The 22,100-nt window shown below is 39.2% G+C and overlaps 1 protein-coding gene across 1 annotated transcript; it reads right to left on the bottom strand.

The window, feature by feature from the left end:
- Positions 1-12,064: 12,064 nt before the first annotated feature.
- On the bottom strand, positions 12,065-21,913 carry LOC130913140 (zinc finger protein 233-like). The gene is made up of 2 exons (XM_057831492.1): positions 21,650-21,913; positions 12,065-16,685 (listed from the first exon to the last, which is right to left on the bottom strand). The coding sequence occupies exons 1-2, from the start codon at positions 21,843-21,845 to the stop codon at positions 15,880-15,882; spliced, it is 1,002 nt and encodes a 333-aa protein (XP_057687475.1). The 5' UTR covers positions 21,846-21,913; the 3' UTR covers positions 12,065-15,879.
- Positions 21,914-22,100: the final 187 nt, after the last annotated feature.

The following is a 22,100-nucleotide window of genomic DNA, read 5'->3' as shown; positions in this document are numbered from 1 at the left end:
GGGTTATTTGATTGTGGCTTTCTGAAAAACAATACATTTTTACATTTAGGCACTCCTGCAATCGTCACACCTTTTCTGTTACAAACTGACCCCGGCACTTCATCATCGAAGTGAAAGGTTATGTGGCCCTCACAGGAAAAAGTTTGGGGACCCCTGCCCTAAAGGGACATTGACAAAAAAAGAATAAATTCAAACAATCTGGTGCACGCTAGATTGTAAGTGGTGCGAACTAGAAACTTCTAGTATGTACCAGAAACAATTTGGTAAACATTAGCATTATATAGCATTTCAGCTAACTGACTTTTGCTATGCAAGTGACCCAGTTGTTCTTTTGTAAGATCCTCATTTATATATTTTTATATCATTTGGGGATTAGCTCAGGTGCTAGCTGAGTCCAAGATTGAAGTAAAGCTCAACTAAATCCTATATTATCAGTTTTAGCACGACGAAACTACTAGTTTCTCATGTGCCGCTGAACTTAGCCTTAAACGATATAAAATAGAAAAATAAATGAGAAACATACAAAAGAACAATTAGCTAACTTGCGTATCAAAAGTCCAAAAGCTTAAATGCTACATAATGCTAATGTTTACCAGATTGTTTCTAGTGCGTTCCAGAAACAATCTGGTAAACATTAGCATTATATAGCGGACCCAGGTAGCAAACTGCTCGTTCTTTAATTTTTCTTTTTTAAACAGTAACAACTTTTGAAAACAATATATCAATTCATGGAGGGAGCTTATCAATAACCTTTTGGGCTTCAAGTCACAATATATCACCTTTTCGATAGAATATCACACTTCTAGTGGCAAATGTGTTACAACATGCCAAAACAACCCCCCCCCAAAAAAAATTCACACGTGCATTTGGCCCAGCTGAGACGGTAAAGTTCATTTGAAGACAGGGGGGCTCGGAAGGTGGGGGTCTCTTTTGAAGTGGTGTCACTGGGTCAGTGAGTCAACGCCATCGCTGGCTGAGGAAGATTGACGACCTCATCTTCCTCGCAGCTGCTTTTACTCTGCTGGGGAGTGGCCGACCAGAGAGATGAGAAAGGCCCACTTAAATACCAAAAAGAAGCATGAATTTTATTAGCTTTAAGTACTGCTCATTCGAAAGAAAATGTCCTTTTAACCTGAAACGCCTTTTTGTTTTTATGAACTAGTTAGTTGTTTGAAGCCTGATTTGTTTGTTTCTCCTGAATGTGGCTTTAATACATGATTATAAAACTTTTTCCAACTCACACAGCAGTGAACCTGGTAAAATTGAAGGCGGAGATTGCCCCAGGTGAAGTGATTTAGCGCCCTCTGCTGGTGACTGGTACCAGTCCACGTTCACCAGACGAGAAAGCTGTCAAATGAGTGGTACTCATGGCAGGAGAGAGAAAAGGACATTTTTAAACTTTTTTAAATGGACAGATTGAACAGGCCATTATTGACAATGTGTATTAAAAATATACATATAATGGGCAAAAATGTGCTTTCAATTTTGTGTGCCACTTGTTGCTAAGATAAGTTAGACTATGATTATTATGTACCTAATTAGATGCATCATTGTTTTTAGAGCTGCAACGATTAATCGATTAACTCGAGTATTCGATTAGAAAAAAATATTCGAATTAAATTATGCTGATTCGAGTATTCGTTTAATTAAAGTGACGTTGTAATGGTTTATTTTGAAAGTGCTTGCATTTAGTTTTATAGATTAGGGTGGATACACTGCCTTCTATTCGGCCTCAATTCACATGGCTGAATCCAGGTGCTCCCTGTTAAGACCAACATAAGCAAAATTTTGTTTGAGGATTTAAATTTTTTTTTTTTTTTTTTTTTATGCATTCGTAGTTTATTTTACAGGTATGTTTAGCCTATTTTTGTGGGAATATGTCTCTGAACCATTTGTTAAGAGCATTGTAAAAAAGTTTTAGCATTTTATAGCATTTGAACTAGCGGACTTTTGCGATGTAAGTTAGCCAATTGTTCTTTTGTTGTACATACATTAGATCCTCATTTATTATTTTCATACCGTTTGAGGCTCAGCTCAGTTAATTTATCATGTTCCTTATCCGATTACTCGATTATTCGAACGAATGGTTTATCGATTAATCGACTACTAAAATAATCGATAGCTGCAGCCCTAATTGTTTTACATAGCTAAAGCAGATGTTTGCCAGTATCTCGTTTTGAGTCAATGCAAAGATAATCAATCATACATTTACTCACATTTAGAATTACAGAAATCAAATCAAATAGTTCCTTTTTACTTTTGTTTTTTAATTAAAATAAATAAATAAAAAGATACAGTATATGGCAGAAAACAATCAGGTGACTTGAAGTTCCCCAATTTGGCCAAATTTCAGAATTGTCTGATATGCATGTGTTATGCATCATTGGAAAGGTTAAAATCTCAATTTTCTAGGGGAGGAAATTTTTTGAACAAGAGGGCATCAAAAAAAAAAAAAAAAAAAAAAGTTTTTTAAACAGCAAAACCCTAACTGGAGGTGAGCACGCGAGAGCAGAATTAAAGTCGCCATGATTTTAACGAGATTATTGCGTACTTACCTCTTTTCGATCCAAAAACTCTATGTAGCATGTATCACCGAGTGTCACGGCACAGCTGTGAATGGCCACAGCTGGATTTTTGGCGGATTTTATGGGTGAAACATGGTACTATAACAAGGGCCGCGATGCAGAAATCGCAGACATCAAGGAGTCGTTGAGATTTTTTTCCCCATATATTTACTCTTTTACATGTTTTTTTTTTTTCTTTGTTTGGGTCGATTATTTATCTAACATATCAAAGAAAATGCGACAGTAACTGTTAGGTTTTGTGTTGGTTTTCTCCTAGTGTGACTTGTCTCTGTGATTGCCCATTGATTTCACCTGTTGTGCCTTCTCCTAGTGTATCCTACAATCTGCATCCTACTGTGTTACCCAGCTGTTCCTCGTTGTCTCGTTACCCCTTTCCCTGCACTTGAGTCCCCACACGACCTGCCTGCTCGCAAACCTGACAGTAACAAAAACAAAAAAAATACATTTAAGCGATAGTTATGAGGTAGATAACCGAAACCGTGGTTTTACAGATGCCAATTTTTTCGTTGTGACGTACTTTGTTTAAAAGTTAAAAAACGCGAGGGAATAATTTTTTTAAGTCGTTTTTTTTTTTTTTTTTTGTAAACGAAATATTAGACATCAATTAATGATTCAAAGCTAAAAATGACAGACATTTTGAATAATATATATAATTACCTTCGTTTTATGGCTGGGTTGAAACTAGCGGTGCAATGGTTTGCGGTTCAAAGCTGAACCATACGGTTTGCCCTGTACGGTTCAATACGCCTTTATGAACCGTGCCTTTTCGGTTTTGCAATTAATGTATTCCGAACGCTTGCGGAATTAATTGATCGAGCTCTGTGTTCCTGTGTGTGACGTGAAGCACTGCTGTGAAGAAATTCCCGCCCCGCAAGTAAAGTCGGATCGCTGTCAAGCACCTGTGTAATAGAAGCCGAGTAACGCCCTCTCTCGCTTACGAGCGAAGTGAAAGTGAAACAAGAAAGAAAACAAATACAGTGGGGAGAATAAGTATTTGATACACTGCCGATTTTGCTGGTTTTCCCACTTGCAAAGCATGTAGAGGTCTGTAATTTGTATCATAAGTTCTCTTCAACTGTGAGGGATGGAATCTATTACAAAAATCCAGAAAATCACATTGTATAATTTTTAAATAATAAATTTGTATTTAACTGCATGAAATAAGTATTTGATACATTAACAACTAGTAAATATTTCAGCTCTTAGTTCTTTTTTAAGAACCCCTCCTGTTCTCCACTCATTACCGGAAGTAACTGCACCTGTTTAAACTTGTTACCTGTATAAAAAACACCTGTTCACATGCTCAAACAAACAAACTCCAACCTCTCCACAATGGCCAAGACCAAAGAGCTGTGTAAGGACATCAGGGATAAAATAATAGACCTGCACAAGGCTGGGATGGGCTACAGGAAAATAAGCAAGCAGCTTGGTGAAAAGGTAACAACTGTTGGAGCGATTATTAGTGTTGAAATCCACCCCCCCCCCCCCCCCCGGCCCAGACGCACTCGGGAACAGCAAGAGCCAAAACAAGTGCTGCTCGGCTGATGCTGCCCCAAGTGTGCCTGCCAGGAAGGCCGAATCTCGCGCGTCCTCTTCTTATTTTAACCCTTTGTACTGACTCCATGTTTCAAAAGTTTGAAGAACACTCACCGAAAACAGGTTGACAATTTATCCGTCGACAATGGTAAAAAACAAGGCAAAAACAGACGACGGAGGGACAATTCTGGATCCAAAACAAGGCTACATGTTTCCAAGCAGCAAAAATCTGTGTTGTCTCAGTGTCCAGTCTTTTTAAAGTATTTTCCGAAGTGGGCCGTGTCGAAGGCGTTTCTGGGCGTTGCTTTTGGGTCTTCCCCTCTGTGGCCGGCCTAGGGCGGGCCAGATTCGTGCGTGGATTGGGACGCCCGCTATCAACTTGTTGTCCGGGGTGGCTGTCCTTGTTTTAGGACAAAGCGCTTTGTCCTTGGAGTTTGCTGGGAGAGCTGATTGCAAGAGTTGGTGCGTCAATCTTGTGATAAGACGGCATTGTGTATCTCTTCTATCTATTTCTTCTCATTAAACTATGGTGTGCTATTTATTTTATATTAGTAGTGTAGTCCTACCGTAAATATGAAAATGATACTATTTCCTGATTAATTATATTACGTGTGTTAAACTAATGCAAACAATTATATGGTGTGTGCGATGACGATATCTTTTCCCCTTCATTAGAAAATGGAAGAAGTTTTAGTTGACGGTCAATCTGCCTCGTTCTGGGGCTCCATGGAAGATCTCACCTCTTGGGGCATCACTGATCATGAGGAAGGTGAGGGATCAGCCCAGAACTACATGGCAGGACCTGGTCAATGACCTGAAGAGAGCTGGAACCACAGTCTCGAAGAAAACCAACGGAAACACATTACGCCGTCATGGATTAAAATCCTAGAGCGCATGCACGTCTGAAGTTTGCCACTGACCATCTGGATGATCCAGAAGAGCAATGGAAGAAGGTCATGTGGTCGGATGAGACCAAAATTGAACTTTTTGGTCTAAACTCGGCTCGTCGTGTTTGGAGGAAAAAGAAGGATGAGTACAACCCCAAGAACACCATCCCAACCGTGAAACGTGGAGGAGGAAACATCATTTTTTTGGGGCTGCTTCTCTGCCAAGGCGTATTGAGGGGAGGATGGATGGGGCTATGTATCGCCAGATCTTGGCTGACAACCTCCTTCCTTCAGTGAGAGCCCTGACGATGGGTCGTGGCTGGGTCTTCCAGCATGACAACGACCCAAAGCACACAGCCAAGGCAACTAAAGAATGGCTCCGTAAGAAGCATCTTAAGGTCCTGGAGTGGCCTAGCCAGTCACTAGATCTGAACCCGATAGAAAATCTATGGAGGGAGCTGAAAGTCCGTGTTGCCCGGCAGCAGCCCCGAAACCTGAAGGCTCTGGAGAACATCTGCATGGAGGAGTGGGCCAAAATCCCTGCTGCAGTGTGTGCAAACCTTGTCAAGGACTACAGGAAACGTTTGGTATCTGTAATAGCAAACAAAGGTTTCTGTACCAAATATTAAGTTCGATTTTTGTGATGTATCAAATACTTATTTCATGCAATTAAATGCAAATTTTAAATTTAAATAAATCTAAAAATCATACACCGTGTTTTTCTGTTTTTTTTTTTTTGTGTATTAGATTCCGTCCCTCACAGTTGAAGAGAACTTATGATACAAATTACAGACCTCTACATGCTTTGCAAGTGGGAAAACCAGCAAAATCGGCAGTGTATCAAATACTTGTTCTCCCCAATGTAATTCCGATCTCAGAGCATGTTTGAGAATTGCTCTCCATGCCAACTGGTAGTTTGTAACCTAAAAGTGGTTTATTTTGCCTAGGGGCATTACCTAGCTTACCTCTCTCATTCCTCCTTGGCGATTTATCATTGCTATGAGCAAATAACTTTCTAATATCCATTTGCAAGAGTAATGCTGTTTGAGTCGTATAGAAATTAAACAAATAATACATCTTGTTACCAGAGGTTTTTTTTTTTTTTAAAGGACTGAATGTAACGTGTTACTACCCACCTTTGCTGAAGAGTAACAGGTTTCATTCAACTTTCTTGCAAAGTAAGAATTTTTTCAAACCATAAACTGACTTTTTTCTTCTTCACTGGAAGGTGGTCAATATTTCACATTAACGGCAGGCTGATGAATGTTTCCTCCCCGCTGCAGCCAAAGCAGCTTTGAGGGCACCATTACCTCCGCGAGACATATTCTCACCGCAGGCCGACTAAATTATTGCCACATTTTCGCAGCTCGCGCTCAAACGGCACCGCCGAGAGGCCGACATTCATCTTCGTTCGTGCGGGGGGAGCCAGAGGAGTCATTAAGTTATATAGCCTGTCCAACCTTGATCAGAATCGCCAACAAAACTCATCTTTTCAACTGTAAATTCAAGAGATGACCTTCAAGCAAAGGATTATTCACTAGTCTGCTTGCATTCCATTAAGAATAATCACTGTGAATACCATTGTAGTTGAGGATTTTTTAATACTGTATTTTCAAACTCTAAACCATGTTTGGCAATTATTTTTCACCGTGGGCTAAATAAGAAGCAGAAAATACAGTGCCTTGCAAAAGTATTCGGCCCCCTTGAACCTTGCAACCTTTCGCCACATTTCAGGCTTCAAACATAAAGATATAAAATTTTAATTTATTGTCAAGAATCAACAACAAGGACACAATCGTGAAGTGGAACAAAATTTATTGGATAATTTCAACTTTTTTAACAAATAAAAAACTGAAAAGTGGGGCGTGCAATATTATTCGGCCCCCTTGTGTTAATACTTTGTAGCGCCACCTTTTGCTCCAATTACAGCTGCAAGTCGCTTGGAGTATGTTTCTATCAGTTTTGCACATCGAGAGACTGACATTCTTGCCCATTCTTCCTTGCACAACAGCTCGAGCTCAGTGAGGTTGGATGGAGAGTGTTTGTGAACAGCAGTCTTCAGCTCTTTCCACAGATTCTCGATTGGATCAGGTCTGGACTTTGACTTGGCCATTCTAACACCTGGATACGTTTATTTTTGAACCATTCCATTGTAGATTTGGCTTTATGTTTTGGATCATTGTCCTGTTGGAAGATAAATCTCCGTCCCAGTCTCAGGTCTTGTGCAGATACCAACAGGTTTTCTTCCAGAATGTTCCTGTATTTGGCTGCATCCATCTTCCTGTCAATTTTAACCATCTTCCCTGTCCCTGCTAAAGAAAAGCTAAAGAAAAACCATGATGCTGCCACCACCATGTTTGACAGTGGGGATGGTGTGTTCAGGGTGATGAGCTGTGTTTCTTTTATGCCAAACATATCGTTTTGCATTGTGGCCAAAAAGTTCAATTTTGGTTTCTTCCACATGTTTGGTGTGTCTCCCAGGTGGCTTGTGGCAAACTTTAAACGAGACTTTTTATGCATATCTTTGAGAAATGGCTTTCTTCTTGCCACTCTTCCATAAAGGCCAGATTTGTGCAGTGTACGACTGATTGTTGTCCTATGGACAGACTCTCCCACCTCAGCTGTAGATCTCTGCAGTTCATCCAGAGTGATCATGGGCCTCATGGCTGCATCTCTGATCAGTTTTCTCCTTGTTTGAGAAGAAAGTTTGGAAAGACGGCCGGGTCTTGGTAGATTTGCAGTGGTCTGATGCTCCTTCCATTTCAATATGATGGCTTGCACAGTGCTCCTTGAGATGTTTAAAGCTTGGGAAATCTTTTTGTATCCAAATCCGGCTTTAAACTTCTCCACAACAGTATCTCGGACCTGCCTGGTGTGTTCCTTGGTTTTCATAATGCTCTCTGCACTTTAAACAGAACCCTGAGACTATCACAGAGCAGGTGCATTTCTACGGAGACTTATTACACACAGGTGGATTCTATTTATCATCATCGGTCATTTAGGACAACATTGGATCATTCAGAGATCCTCACTGAACTTCTGGAGTGAGTTTGCTGCACTGAAAGTAAAGGGGCCGAATAATATTCCACGCCCCACTTTTCAGTTTTTTATTTGTTAAAAAAAGTTTAAATTATCCAATAAATGTTGTTCCACTTTACGATTGTGTCCCACTTGTTGTTGATTCTTGACAAAAAAATTAAATTTCATATCTTTATGTTTGAAGCCTAAAATGTGGCGAAAGGTTGCAAGATTCAAGGGGACCGAATACTTTTGCAAGGCACTGTATCGTGAGGGGTCAGGCTAAAAGTTTGAAATGTACTCCGGTTCTCGATTAATTTCTACGTTTTTATTTTTATTCCTACACAGAGAAGGATACGTGGATAAAAAGTAAAAAAAATAAAAAATAAAAATAAATTAATTCATTACATTTTTTTTAAGGGAGAAAAAAGGGAGCAGACTTCCACTTATGCACTTTTATTAAACAAAAAAATAAATAAATCCAGCGCCGTTTATAAGGCAGCACAGCTGATAATTACTACGTTTTCTCACATTTAGCGCCACCTAGTGTTTAAAATTTGTGAAAATTTTAGAGTCACTCCGTTTTTTTGCACATTCACAACATTATTCAGCAACTCAAAATATTTATTCTAGGGCTGTCAAACGATTAAAAATTTTAATCGAGTTAATTACAGCTTAAAAATGAATCGTAATTAATCGCAATTCAAACCATCTATAAAATATGCCATATTTTTCTGTAAATTATTGTTGGGATGGAAAGATAAGACACAAAACGGATATATACACTCAACATACGATACCTAAGTACTGTATTTGTTTATTATAACAATAAATCAACAAGATGGCATTAACATTATTAACATTCTCTTAAAGTGTTTCATGGATAGAAAGACTTGTAGTTCTTAAAGGATAAATATTAGTACAAGTTATAGAAATGTTAAAATAAAACCCCTCTTAATGTTTTCGTTTTATTAAAATTTTTAAATTTTTCCATGCATGTTTTTGCGAGTGGGACGAAACCGGAGTTCCCAGAGAAAACCCACGCAGGCATGGGGAGAACATGCAACCTCCAGACAGGAAGCCCATAGCCAGGGATTGAACCCTTGAACTCAGAACTGTGAGGCAGATGTGCTAACCAATCAGCCACCGTGCCGCCAAGTTAGGATTTTGCTGTTAAAAAATCTTTTTTTTTTAAATGCCATCCTGTTCAAATTTTTTCTTCCACCAGAAAATTGAGATTTTAAGCATTCCAATGATGTATCACACACGCATATCGGACAATTTTGAAATTTGGCCAAATTGGGGGTCTCAGAGCGTAACTTCAAGTCACCTGAGTGTTTTTCGGCATATGAATATACTACTAGTATACAGTGCCCTCCATAATTATTGGCACCCCTAGTTAAGATTTGTTTTTTAGCTTCTAATTTTTTTTTTTTTAAATTCAAATAATATGGGAACTTAATGGAAAAAAAGAGAAAAATCCAACCTTCAATACAAGTGCATTTATTCAGTGGGGGAAAAAATCCCACATAAAGAAATAATTATTTGACATCAAATAATGGCTGTCACAATTATTAGCACCCCTGGTGTTAATACTTTGTACAACCACCTTTTGCCAACAAAACAAGGTCTGGGGACTGAGATGGCCATGGGAGAAGCTTGATTTTGTGTCTGGTGAACCATTTCTGTGTAGATTTGGCCATATGTTTAAGGTCATTTTCTTGCTGAAAGACCCAGTGACGACCCATCTTCAGCTTTCGGGCAGAGGGCAACAGATTTTCATTTAAAATGTCCTGGTATTTCAAAGCATTCATGATGCCATGCACCCTGAAAAGGTTCCCAGCGCCTTTGGAAGCGAAACAGCCCCCAGGGGTCGCGTTAACCGAATATTTTCCGTCGTTGATCGGTTTTTTAAAATGGTGACGGAAAAAAACTGAAGTCCGTCCGTCATTTTGACAGGTTGCAATTCACACCCCAGACCACAGGGTGGCGATTGAGCATATTAATTAGCAACTGTCTCTCTTAATGCATGACGTCGTTGGCTATTCTGTCAGAATATTGTAGCGTCACCGGGGTCTGGCGGCGGCACCGTGATTGACACATCAACGCGAGGTTCTTATTGGTGCACCCGGTGTGCCAGCGCGTCATCCAATTGGTGGACTAGATTGCCGCCTGTGTATAAACTCCAATCACATGACGTCACAACTCCGCCCCCCTGACTGGAGCCGCCATATTGTGTGTCAGCTCGTCGTGTTTACGCATTACCGCTACGTACATGCCTCCTATTACGGCGTGTTTTACTGCTCGTTAACATTAATAATCAAAATGGTGAAGGCGTGTGTGGCGGTTTGTTGCAGTAACAGAGAAGATAGACGGAGAGACTTGAAGTTCTACCGTATTCTGAGAGACCCGAAGAGGAGAGCGAAATGGACTGCTGTAATTCGACAAGAAATCTGGGCACCAAACGATCACCACAGACTATGTAGTAGTAGTCATTTTATATCTGGTAAGATGCATTTAATATATATTTAGAAGATTTTGGGCTGACAACCACAATTAAGATCATTGTGTGACGTTGGTGATTGGGGTCTATATAGTTGCCTCTTTTTCTTTGGGGGCGGAGTTGTTTTGTTGGTGTTGTTGGCGGTAAGCAGAGTAAAAAGAGGGAGAAAAATACCACGACTTCCGTGTCTAATTTTTCGCCGCCAAGCAAGCGTTACAATATTAATTAAAAATGAATGAAAACTAAATACTATTGAATATGTCATCATTATCATTTTAAAAATTTAAGTGACAGGTAAAAATAGATTATGACTGGATTTTTATGACCCTGTCAGTCAAAATGACAGACAACGAAAATGTCTAGCGCAACCTCTGACAGCCCCACAGCATCACTGACCCACCCCCATACTTCACAGTGGGTATGAGGTGCTTTTCAGCATGTGCATCTTTCGTGGCACGCCAGACCCACTTAGAGTGTTTGTTGCCAAAAAGCTCAATCTTGGTCTCATCTGACCCAAGCACACGGTCCCAGTTGAAGCCCCAATACCGTTAGGCGAACTCCTGACGTTTGCGTCTATGATTGTGAGTGAGGAAAGGTCTTCTCCGTGCATGCCACCCAAACAGCTTGTTGGGGTGTAGACAGCACCTCATACCCACTGTGAAGTATGGGGGTGGGTCAGTGATGCTGTGGGGCTGTTTCGCTTCCAAAGGCCCTGGGAACCTTGTTAGGGTGCGTGGCATCATGAATGTTTTGAAATACCAGGACATTTTAAATCAAAATCTGTGGCCCTCTGCCCGAAAGCTGAAGATGGGTCGTCACTGGGTCTTTCAGAAAGACAATGACCTTAAACATATGGCCAAATCTACACAGAAATGGTTCACCAGACACAAAATCAAGCTCCTCCCATGGCCATCTCAGTCCCCAGACTTCAACCCCACTGAAAACCTGTGGGGTGAGCTGAACAGGAGAGTACAGAGGAGAGGACCCAGGTCTCTGGATGATTTAGAGAGATTGTGCAAAGAGGAATGGCTGAAGATCCCTCTTTCGGTCTTTTCCCATCTTGTGAAAAATTATAAAAGATAAGGTGCTGTTTTGTTGGCAAAAGGGGGTTGTACAACCAGGGGTGCTAATAATTGTGACACCCATTATTTGATGTCAAATAATTATTTTTTTATGTGGGATTTTTTCCCCCCACTGAATAAATGCACATGTATTGAAGGTTGGATTTTTCTCTTTTTTTCCATTAAGGTCCCATATTATTTGAATTTTAAAATATATATATTAGAAGTTAAAAAACACATCTTAACCAGAGGTGCCAATAATTAGGGAGGGCACTGTATAATGACAGAAATCCCTGCAACACAAACGAATGTATTGGCTTCAATTGTGCACGAGATGGCGGCATTTCATCAGCTACAATCAAATAGAATTTCCAAAGTTGAAAAAGATTGGAAAACATTTGGCTGCAACTTTTGAAAATATTTTTGTACCTTCACATAAAAATGAACAATACATTAATCACTGAGGTAGTTTATTAAGAGGGAAAAATAACTTACAAACAAAGCATGAAACAGTAAACTTTAGTTCCTTTACAACATGATGTTTTGACCGTTTTGAACTATTTACAAGAGGTAGTTTATCTCAGCTGGTGAAAATAAATACACGTACATAAAACCATCCAACCTTTATTTATTTTTTTTTTCAAAGTAATTATCTTTTGGGGGAGTGTGGGTCAATTGGTCACTATTGGATTGAAAATCTATCGCCGATGGCAATAACATAGCAAAACTAATACATGTTTCTGGATTTTGTTAAGTAGTACAACATGAAACAAATTTTTAAAAAAAAACAAAAAAAACATGCAAACTCCATGCAATACCACAGGTACGAAACCCACTGCCCGAGGGCCACATCATTATAAATTTTTGAAAAAAAAAAAAAATTCACATCCAGAAAAATAATTAAAGGGTGACGGTAATCGGGAAAGTTGGTTCCAACAATGAGGTGTCCCTTTTTTTTTTTCAGGGAGTTGGCAACCCTACGTATATCCTCAGCGCCGCATTACATGCTAGGAGGCATGAGGCAAGAGTTGCAATATTTTGGGATAAGTGTTGACAGCAGGTGGCAGCGTAGGTCGTCTCTGACATTGAGCAATGCAGGGCAAATGAAGCTCGTTGAAGCAATGAAGCTTTGCAGCCAATTGCTTCAAAGCTTCATGGCGATTCATTTGCTCTCGAGTGGTCCAAAAAGGCCGACAGTGTTGACAATTATACGGCTGTTTGTTAAGAAACTATGAATGTGAAGCAATGAAGCTTTGCAGCCAATTGCTTCTAAGCTTCATGGTGGTTCATTTGCTCTCGAGTGGTCCAACAGGCCAACGGTGTTGACAATTCTATGGTTATTTAAGAAAATATGAATGTGAAGCATGGTGGTTCATTTGCTCTCGAGTAGTCCAAGAGGCTAACAGTGTTGAGATTTCTATGGCTAGTTGTTTAATAAAATATGAATGTGAAGCAATGAAGCTTTGCAGCCAATTGCTTCAAAGCTTCATGGTGGTTCATTTTCTCTCGAGAGGTCCAAGAGGCTAACAGTGTTGAGATTTCTATGGCTAGTTGTTTAACAAAATATGCATGTGAAGCAATGAAGCTTTGCAGCCATTTGCTTCAAAGCATCATGTTGGTTCATTTGCTCTCCAGTGGTCCAAGAGGCCAACAGTGTTGACAATTCTATGGTTATTTGTTTCAGAAAATATGAAACAATTAAGCTTTGCAACCAATTGCTTCAAAGCTTCATTGTGGTTCATTGGCTCTGGAGTGGTCCAAGAGGACAACAGTGTTGACAATTCCATGGCTATTTAAGAAAATATGAATGTGAAGCAATGAAGCTTTGCAGCCAATTGCTTCAAAGCTTCATGGTGGTTCATTTTCTCTTGAGTGGTCCAAGAGGCTAATAGTGTTTTCATTTTTATGGCTATTTGTTTAAGAAACTATGAATGTACTTGTACTAGTGCAACGAGTGCAACGAGTGCTAAAGAATTTATTTTTATTTAGAAATAATAGATTTTCCACAGTGTTTGGCTTAAAACTCAAGCCGCAGCTTTCGATTTTTTAAGTAACCAATTAGTTTTGCAATCGGATTCGAACATTAAACGCGTTGCAGAATACATTTAGGGAGATGTCAAACAATGGCTTGCTATGATCGCACTTTCAAAAGAGCATTAAATGCAAATACAAAATAAAATTTAAAAAATTGTTTTTCAAACTTTCATTTCACAACCGCAATAAATGCATTTAAAAAATAAATTAAAAATACCTGAGCTTAGCCTTAAATGGTCTTTAAAAAAATAATGAGAATCGAAGTACAACTAAAGAACAATTGGCTAATTTGAATAGCAAAAATCCGCTAGCTTAAATGCTATACAATGCTAACGCTTTTGTACAATGCTCTTAAACCTTTCAAACACATATTCCAACAAAAAATAAATAAATAAATATACCTCTAAACTAAATTACGAATGCATAAAAAATCATTTTAGCTCAAAAAAACTTATGTTGGTCTTAACAGGGAGCAGCTGGATCCGACCATGTCAGAGGAGTTATATCATATTCACTGTTGCCACTAAAGAGCAGTGTATGCGCCCATAGGAATACAACTAAATGCAAGCACTTTTGAAACGAACCTCCAAAGCAGCAAAATTTGATCCGAAGCTTTTTTCTCATCGAGTTAATCGATTAATCGCTACGGCACTACTTTGAACGGTTCCTATTTGTATGTGCAACTGAAACAAAAATATATAGGACTACGTTTAAATTACAATAGCACAGGGTTTCCCCTAAAAATGCAAGATTGTGGTGCACCGCCACACCAAAATAAAAGCTGCCACACCTTGCAAATTCTAGGGAGCCCCTAAAGGGACATCAACAGAAATAAAATAAATTTGAGCTGTCTGGTGCGCACCAGATTGTTTCTAGTGCACACCAGAAACTATCCAGTAAACATTAGCATTGTATAGCATTTAAGCTAGTGGACTTTGCTATGCAAGTTAGCCAATTTTTGTAAACATTAGCATTATATAGCATTTAAGCCATGCGGGCTTTTGCTGTGCAAATTAGCCAATTGTTGTAAACATTAGCATTATATAGCATTTCAGCTAGCGACTTTTGCTTTGCAATTTAGCCACTTGTTGTAAACATTAGTATAGCATTTGAGCGAGTGGACTATTGCTATGCAAGTTAGCCAATTGTCGCAAACATTAGCATAACATAGCATTGAAGCGAGTGGACTTTTGCTATGCAGGTTAGCCAAGTGTCGTAAACATTAGCATTATATAGCATTTAAGCTAGAGGACTTTTGCCATGCAAGTTAGCCAATTGTTGTCAACATTTGCATCATATAGCATTTAAGCTAGCGGACTTTTGCTATGTAAGTTAGCCAATTTTTGTAAATATTAGCACTATAAAGCATTTAAGCTGTTGGACTTTTGCTGTGCAAGTTGGCAAATTGTTGCGAAAATTACCATTAGGCTATATAGCATTTAGGCTAGCGGACTTTTGCAATGCAAGTTAGCCAATTGTTGTAAATATTTGCATTATATAGAAATTAAGCTAGCGGACTTATGCTATGCAAGTTAGGCGATGGTTGTGAACATTAGCATCTTATAGCATTTAAGCTAGCGGACTTTTGCTATGCAATTTAGCCACTTGTTGTAAACATTAGCATAGCATTTAAACAAGTGGACCGTTGCTATGCAAGTTAGCCAATTGTTGTAAATATTAGCATTATACATCATTTAAGCTAGCAAACTAATGCTACGCAAGTTAGCCAATTGTTGTAAACATTAGCAATATATAGCATTTAAGCTAGCAGACATTTGCTATGCAAGTTAGCCAATTATTAATTATACGTCCTTTTTTTCTCGTAGCAATAGTAAGACTTTAACCTTGTAGTCCTTTTATTTTATTTTATTTGGCCCTAATACCCCATCGTAAATATAGACAGTCAGGTTCCGAAATATTTCATTAGGCTGTTTGACAAAATATTTCAAATAGATCTTTGTTACGGTTCTTCTTGGATAAATTGTTTAAAAAAAATCTCATGTGTCATAATATGAAGCAATTTCGCCGCGGCACGACATGGCGGTGATGTCCGACTCCGATGCAGCCCACCACCACAACAGCTTCAAAAAAAATCCTAGGGGAAACCCTGTAGCATATATATATTTCTTAATATTGTATCATATCGTGACCGTGGCACATCGAGGTGCATTGTTTTGCATCTTAGTATGCACTTCGTCAGCAGTAGTACAGTTAATTTAAGGATGACTGGATCTGAAATCCTAAATGGTTACGCTTTAACTTGGCCACACGACGGCGTTTCTCTCAACGTACAGCATGTTGCCTTCATGAACCCTCATGATGTGGTTTCTCAGCACCGGCATGCTACTGAATCCGGTCCCGCAGCTGTCGCAGGAGTACGGTTTCTCCCCCGTGTGGACTCTGAGATGAACTCTGAGCGCCGAGCTCTGGCAGAATCTTTTCCCGCATGTTTTGCAGAAATACGGCTTCTCGCCCGTGTGACAACGCATGTGAATCTGCAGCGCCTGCATGCGGCGGAAAGTTTTGCGACACCTGCTGCAAGCGTACGGCTTTTCCGCCGAGTGCGTGATCATGTGCTGCGCTAGGTAACGCTTAAAGCCGAAGCCCTTTCCGCAGACGTCGCAGACAAAAGGCTTGGCTTGCGTGTACGCTTCTGAATCGGCGAGGAAGCCGCCGCCGCCGTGGAAATGCTGCTCTAAAAGTTGCAGCGGAGGGTGCGTGGCCAACATCGCGTTCTCCAGGTTGTACGTCCTGTTCTCGTCGAGAAGTTCCGTCTTAACGCTGCTCGTCATCGTAGATGCCGCGTTGTCGCTGACGTAATCTGGGTCATTTACAGGATAGTAGTCACGAAAGACGATTTGATTATCGCTGCTTGGTTCTGAGGTGTCAAAGTCCAGGTTTTCCGTGGTGTCTTTGTCTGCTCCGCTTCCATTCTGGTCAGAGTTCGAGGCCGGCTGCCAGAGTGCACAGTTTGAGAAACGCTCCTCCTGTTCCACTTTTACGTGAGGCGGCTCTAGATGCTTCTGCTCCACGTGGGTAAATGACGCTCCCTCTGGAGACTCTGAAATTATTGCATGAGAAGGTGATGAAATACAAAGACCAACAGACATCTACAGTGGGGCAAATAACTAAGTATTTAGTCAACCACTAATTGTGCAAGTTCTCCCACTTGAAAATATTAGAGAGGTCTGTTAATTGTCAACACGGGTAAACCTCAACCATGAGAGACAGAATGTGGAAAAACAAAAAAACAGAAAATCACATTGTTTGATTTTTAAAGAATTTATTTGCAAATCATGGTGGAAAATAAGTATTTGGTCAATACCGAAAGTTCATCTCAATACTTTTTTATGAACCCCTTGTTGGCAATAACGGAGGCCAAACGTTTTCTGGAACGCTTCACAAGCTTTTCACACACTGTTGCTGGTATTTTGGCCCATTCCTCCATGCGGATCTCCTCTACAGCAGTATGTTTTGGGGCTGTCATTGGGCAACACGGACTTTCAACTGCCTCCACACATTTTCTATGGGGTTGAGATCTGGAGACTGGCTGGGCCACCCCAGGACATTGAAATGCTTCTTAAGAAGCCACTCCTTTGTTGCCCTGGCTGTGTGTTTGGGATCATTGTCATGCTGAAAGACCCAGCCACGTCTCATCTTCAATGCCCTTGCTGATGGAAGGACATTTTCACTCAAAATCTCTCGATACATGGCCCCATTCATTCTTTCCTTTACACAAATCAGTCGTCCTGGTCCCTTTGCAGAAAAACAGCCCCATAGCATGATGTTTCCACCCCCATGCTTCACAGTGGGTATGGTGTTTTTCGGATGCAAGTCAGTATTCTTTCTCCTCCAAACACGAGAACCTGTGTTTCTACCAAAAAGTTCTAACCGCGCCATATTGTCCATCAGCTCGTCATGTTTACGCATTACCGCTACGTAAATTCCTCCTATTATGGCATGTTTTTCTGCTCCTTAACATTAATTATCAAAATGGTGAAGACGTGTGTGGCGGTTGGTTGCAGTAACAGAGAAGATAGATGGAGAGACTTGAAGTTCTACCGTATCCCGAGAGACCCGGAGAGGAGAGCGAGATGGACTGCTGCAATTCGACGAGAAAACAGGGCACCATCGATCACCACAGACTATGTAGTAGTCATTTTATACCTGGTAAGATGCATTTAATATCTATTTAAAGGGTTTTGGGCTGACAACCACAATTAAGATCATTGCGAGGCTAATCGCCGACAACATACAGTTTCAAAATCAAGATGTTTATTTCTTCCGCCATCATTATTTTTTGAATAATATTTAGCTGGTACCAAGTGAAAGAAGCTGGCCTCGTCTACGGATCATCAGTTAAACAGGGGTGTCCAAACTTTATGCAAAGGGGGCCAGATTTGGTGTGGTAAAAATGTGGGGGGCTACCTTGGCTGATTTACGTAGAACAATATATTTAAACAATTTTTAGCAAGCCCTTCTGTGTGTCACATTTGCTTTATTGTTATTTTTTTTAATTCATAATTTCAACAATCTCGCCTTTGTGGCGTTCTCTTTCGACACTCGGGCTCTTGCGAAATACTGCTGCTGTGAAATTAAACTAGCTTCAAGTTGCTATAATTTCTCGCTGCGTATCTTCCTTGTAATGTTGTCGTACATGTCAGCGTGTCTTGTTTGCTAATATCGCGTCACATCGAAGTCTTTGAAAACAGCGACTGTCTCTTTGCAAATGAGGCAGACAAAGTTGTTGCGTATTGTATTGAAGAAATAGTCCAATATCCACCTATCCTTGAAGCGTCGGCCATCGCAGTCAACTTTTTTTTATTATTGATTGTCGCCATTTTAGAAAATTGAAAGTAAAGGGTCACACGGGGTAATGTTGCTTAGAGTGCTGCTCTTAAAGTTTTTCAAAGTTTCGTGAGAATAGGCTGAGTTTCTGTGGACAAGTTAATTGTAGATATCAGGGTAGCAGATGTAAGGCAGAGACGGCGAAGACAGCGGGTCGAAAAATATCGATTTAGGCATCAAATATGGATCTGGCGAATGGATAGACTAAAGCTTTTCCACATAACGCCTTTTATGCAACGCATCCAATGAGTTTACAGCGTCTGAAAGCACCGGGGCTTCCATGAATTGCACTATAAATTGCACGACAAATTGAAACCATTGAGAATACGGATAAACAATGACGGACAATATGGTGGCCGGATACAGCGACACGTCATTGTGTGACGTTGGTGAGTGGGGTCTATTGTAGATTCAGTCTTCACAGCCTGGTGCAGGTCTACAATTTTGTCTCTGGTGTCCTTTGACAGCTCTTTGGTCTTGACCATAGTGGAGTTTGGAGTGTGACTGACTGAAGTTATGGACAGGTCTCTTTTATACCGATAATGAGTTAAAACAGGTGCCATTAATACAGGTAACGAGTGGAGCCTCATTAGACCTCGTTAGAAGAAGTTAGACCTCTTTGACAGCTTGCTTGTTTGTAGGTGTCCAAATACTTATTTTCCGCCATGATTTGCAAATAAATTCTTTAAAAATCAAACAACGTAATTTTCTGTTTTTTTTCCCCACATTCAGTCTCTCATGGGTCAGGTTTACCCATGTTGACAATTACAGGCCTCTCTAATCTTTTCAAACAGGAGAACTTGCAAATTGGTGGTTGACTAAACACTTATTTGCCCCACTGTATTATGTATGAACGTCTGTGACAAAACTTTGATTTTTAGGGAAAGGCAAATTTCTTTTTTTCTTTGATTGAAAATAGTTTTTTTGCTTGAAGCAACTTTTTCTGGGATTGAATGATTTAGACACAAATGTTCTACCCATAAATGGCACAAACACATAAAGGATTGTTTCAATCAAAGAAAACAGTTTCAATGAAAAAATAAGTGTTCAAATGCAAATTTCTCAGTCTCAAATATTTTTTCGCATTCAAAAACTTTTTCTATGATTGAAATTGTTTTATTTTTGATTGAAGTGATTTTTCTTTTAAAAATATTATTGGGTTTGTTTGAAGCAACTTATTTTTTTATTGAAGGTGGCCCAAACGCAAAATGACATTACTTCAATCAAAAAAGTTGTTTCAATTAAAAAAATAAAATAAAATAAAATAAAAAAATCAAAGAAAAATAGGTTTCAAATGTACGAAGCCCCCCGGGTGCCTGGGTAGAAAAAAATCATAGCTAATCTGTACCCACAGTTTAGTAATCTGTGGGTACACTTTAGTAATCTGTACCCACCGATTACTAATTTGTACCCACAATCTACTAAACTGTACCCACCGATTACTAATTTGTACCCACAGATCACTAAACTGTACCCACAGTTTAGCAATCTGTACCCACAGATCACTAAACTGTACCCACAGTTTAGCAATCTGTACCCACAGATTACTAATCTGTACCCACAGTTTAGCAATCTGTACCCACAGATTACTAATCTGTACCCACAGATTACTAAACTGTACCCACAATTTAGTAATCTGTGGGTACATTTTAGTAATCTGTATCCACAGTTTACTAATCTGTACCCACAGATTACTGAACTGTACCCACAGTTTACTAATCTGTACCCACAGTTTAGCAATTACCCGGAAACAGTAGTCACCAATGTTTGGCGAGGACTCCAAACGCCGAGGGACTGACCGAGCAAGCACCTGCACGTTTTGCCCTCGGCGAACAAAGGGGTTTTAAAAGGTAACTATTGAACATTTTCTTTGGTAGCCGTCTAAAATTTCAGATAGATAAACTGAAATTGTGATTGAGGACATCTGAAACTGAAAATTAGTATTTTTTTTTGTAATCTGTGGGTACAGTTTAGTAATCTGTGGGTACAGATTACTAAATTTTACCCACAGATTAGTAATCTGTGGGTAAAGATTACTAAACTGTGGGTACAGATTAGCTATGATTTCTTTTTCTACCCTGGCACCCTGGGGGGCTCCGTAAAAATGCCTTTTGGGGAGTATCAAATTTATTTTTCCATTCAAACACATTTTTTTTTTGATTGTAGGGACTTTTTTTTTTTTTGAAAATATATATTTTGATTGAAACAACTTTTTTTTTTTTTGATTGAATAATAAAGACACAAATCTACCTCCAAAGTTTTCCCTGTCGTACCGAACTTTGTGTTGTGTGTACATTTACACCCCTCGTATATTAGTTTAGGGCTGTCAAAATTATCGCGTTAACGGGCGGTAATTAATTTTTTAAATTAATCACGTTAAAATATTTGACACAATTAACGCACATGCCCCGCTCAGATTAAAATGACAGCAGTGTAATGACCGCTTGTTACCCGTTTTTTGTTGTATGGCGCCCTCTGCTAGCGCTTGGGTCCAAATGATTTTATGGGTTTGGGGAGTGAGCATGGTGTAATGACATCAACAATAGCGAGCTACTAGTTTATTTTTTGATTGAAAATTTTACAAATTTTAATAAAACGAAAACACTAAGAGGGGTTTTATTAAAATATTTCTATAACTTATACTAAAATTTATCTTTTAAGAACTACAAGGTTTTCTATCCATGGATCGCTTTAAGAGGATGTTAATAATGTTAATGACATCTTGTTGATTTATTGTTATAATAAACAAATACAGTACTTATGTACCGTATGTTGAATTTATATATCCGTCTTGTCTTATCTTTTCATTCCAACAAGCATTTACAGAAAATATGGCATATTTTATAGATGGTTTGAATTGCGATTAATTATGATTAATTAATTTTGAAGCTGTAGTTAACTCGATTAAAAATTTTAATCGTTTGACAGCCCTAGTTTAAACATATATATTTTGTTACTAATCGTTTTATTATTGGAGGTTGACTTTCATGTAAATAAATAGTGTATGTTATAAAAAAAAAAAATTCAAACACAATTTTAAAATGATAAACGCAACTTGGTTATGATTAATCAAAATGCAGTAATAATGTATGTATATTGATATGCAAGTTTAAAAAAAAAAAAAAAATTAAAAAGGGAGACATTTATTGTCCGATAGCAGTAAATGTAATGACCAACCTGTCCTTTGAGAATGAGCAGCAGGTTTACAGACGACGACGTCCAGAAGCCTGCGCTGACGGTCCATCTCTTGTTCGTAGGCGACGATAGTTTTCTCAAAAACACCGAAAATTTCTTCAGCGGCGGCAGTCAATCGCTCGTTGACAAACGTTCTCAAGTCTTGGAGTTTAGACATGGTCGTTTGCGTGACCGACATGGCATGCAAGAGGTGTTGTTTGCCCCGAGAATCGAGAAATTAGATGGCTAACCTTCGATCTTGGGCTAGCTTCCGGTAGGTGTCACAATATTTGTTTCCGATGGTGCACGCGAGAAAATCGTTAACATTTTTTTCCACCTTTGTATTTTACTTGAAATTTTATGCGTTTTCCCTCCTCTACAACATATAATAGGACATTATAAAGCAATAATAAAATTCGGAGATAGATGTTACAATTATTTCATAGTATTTTCT

This window comes from Corythoichthys intestinalis, chromosome 3 (assembly GCF_030265065.1).
Source record: "Corythoichthys intestinalis isolate RoL2023-P3 chromosome 3, ASM3026506v1, whole genome shotgun sequence".
In the NCBI taxonomy this organism is placed as follows: domain Eukaryota; kingdom Metazoa; phylum Chordata; class Actinopteri; order Syngnathiformes; family Syngnathidae; genus Corythoichthys; species Corythoichthys intestinalis.
This window is presented reverse-complemented; position numbering and strand designations above follow the sequence as displayed.

Coding starts and splice junctions, on each gene's coding strand:
- LOC130913140 (XM_057831492.1), bottom strand. CDS start 21,845: ATGTCGGTCACGCAAACGACCATGTCTAAACTCCAAGACTTGAGAACG. Junction 16,686..21,649: donor TGCTCATTCTCAAAGGACAG/GTTGGTCATTAC, acceptor CAATAATTTCAG/AGTCTCCAGAGGGAGCGTCA.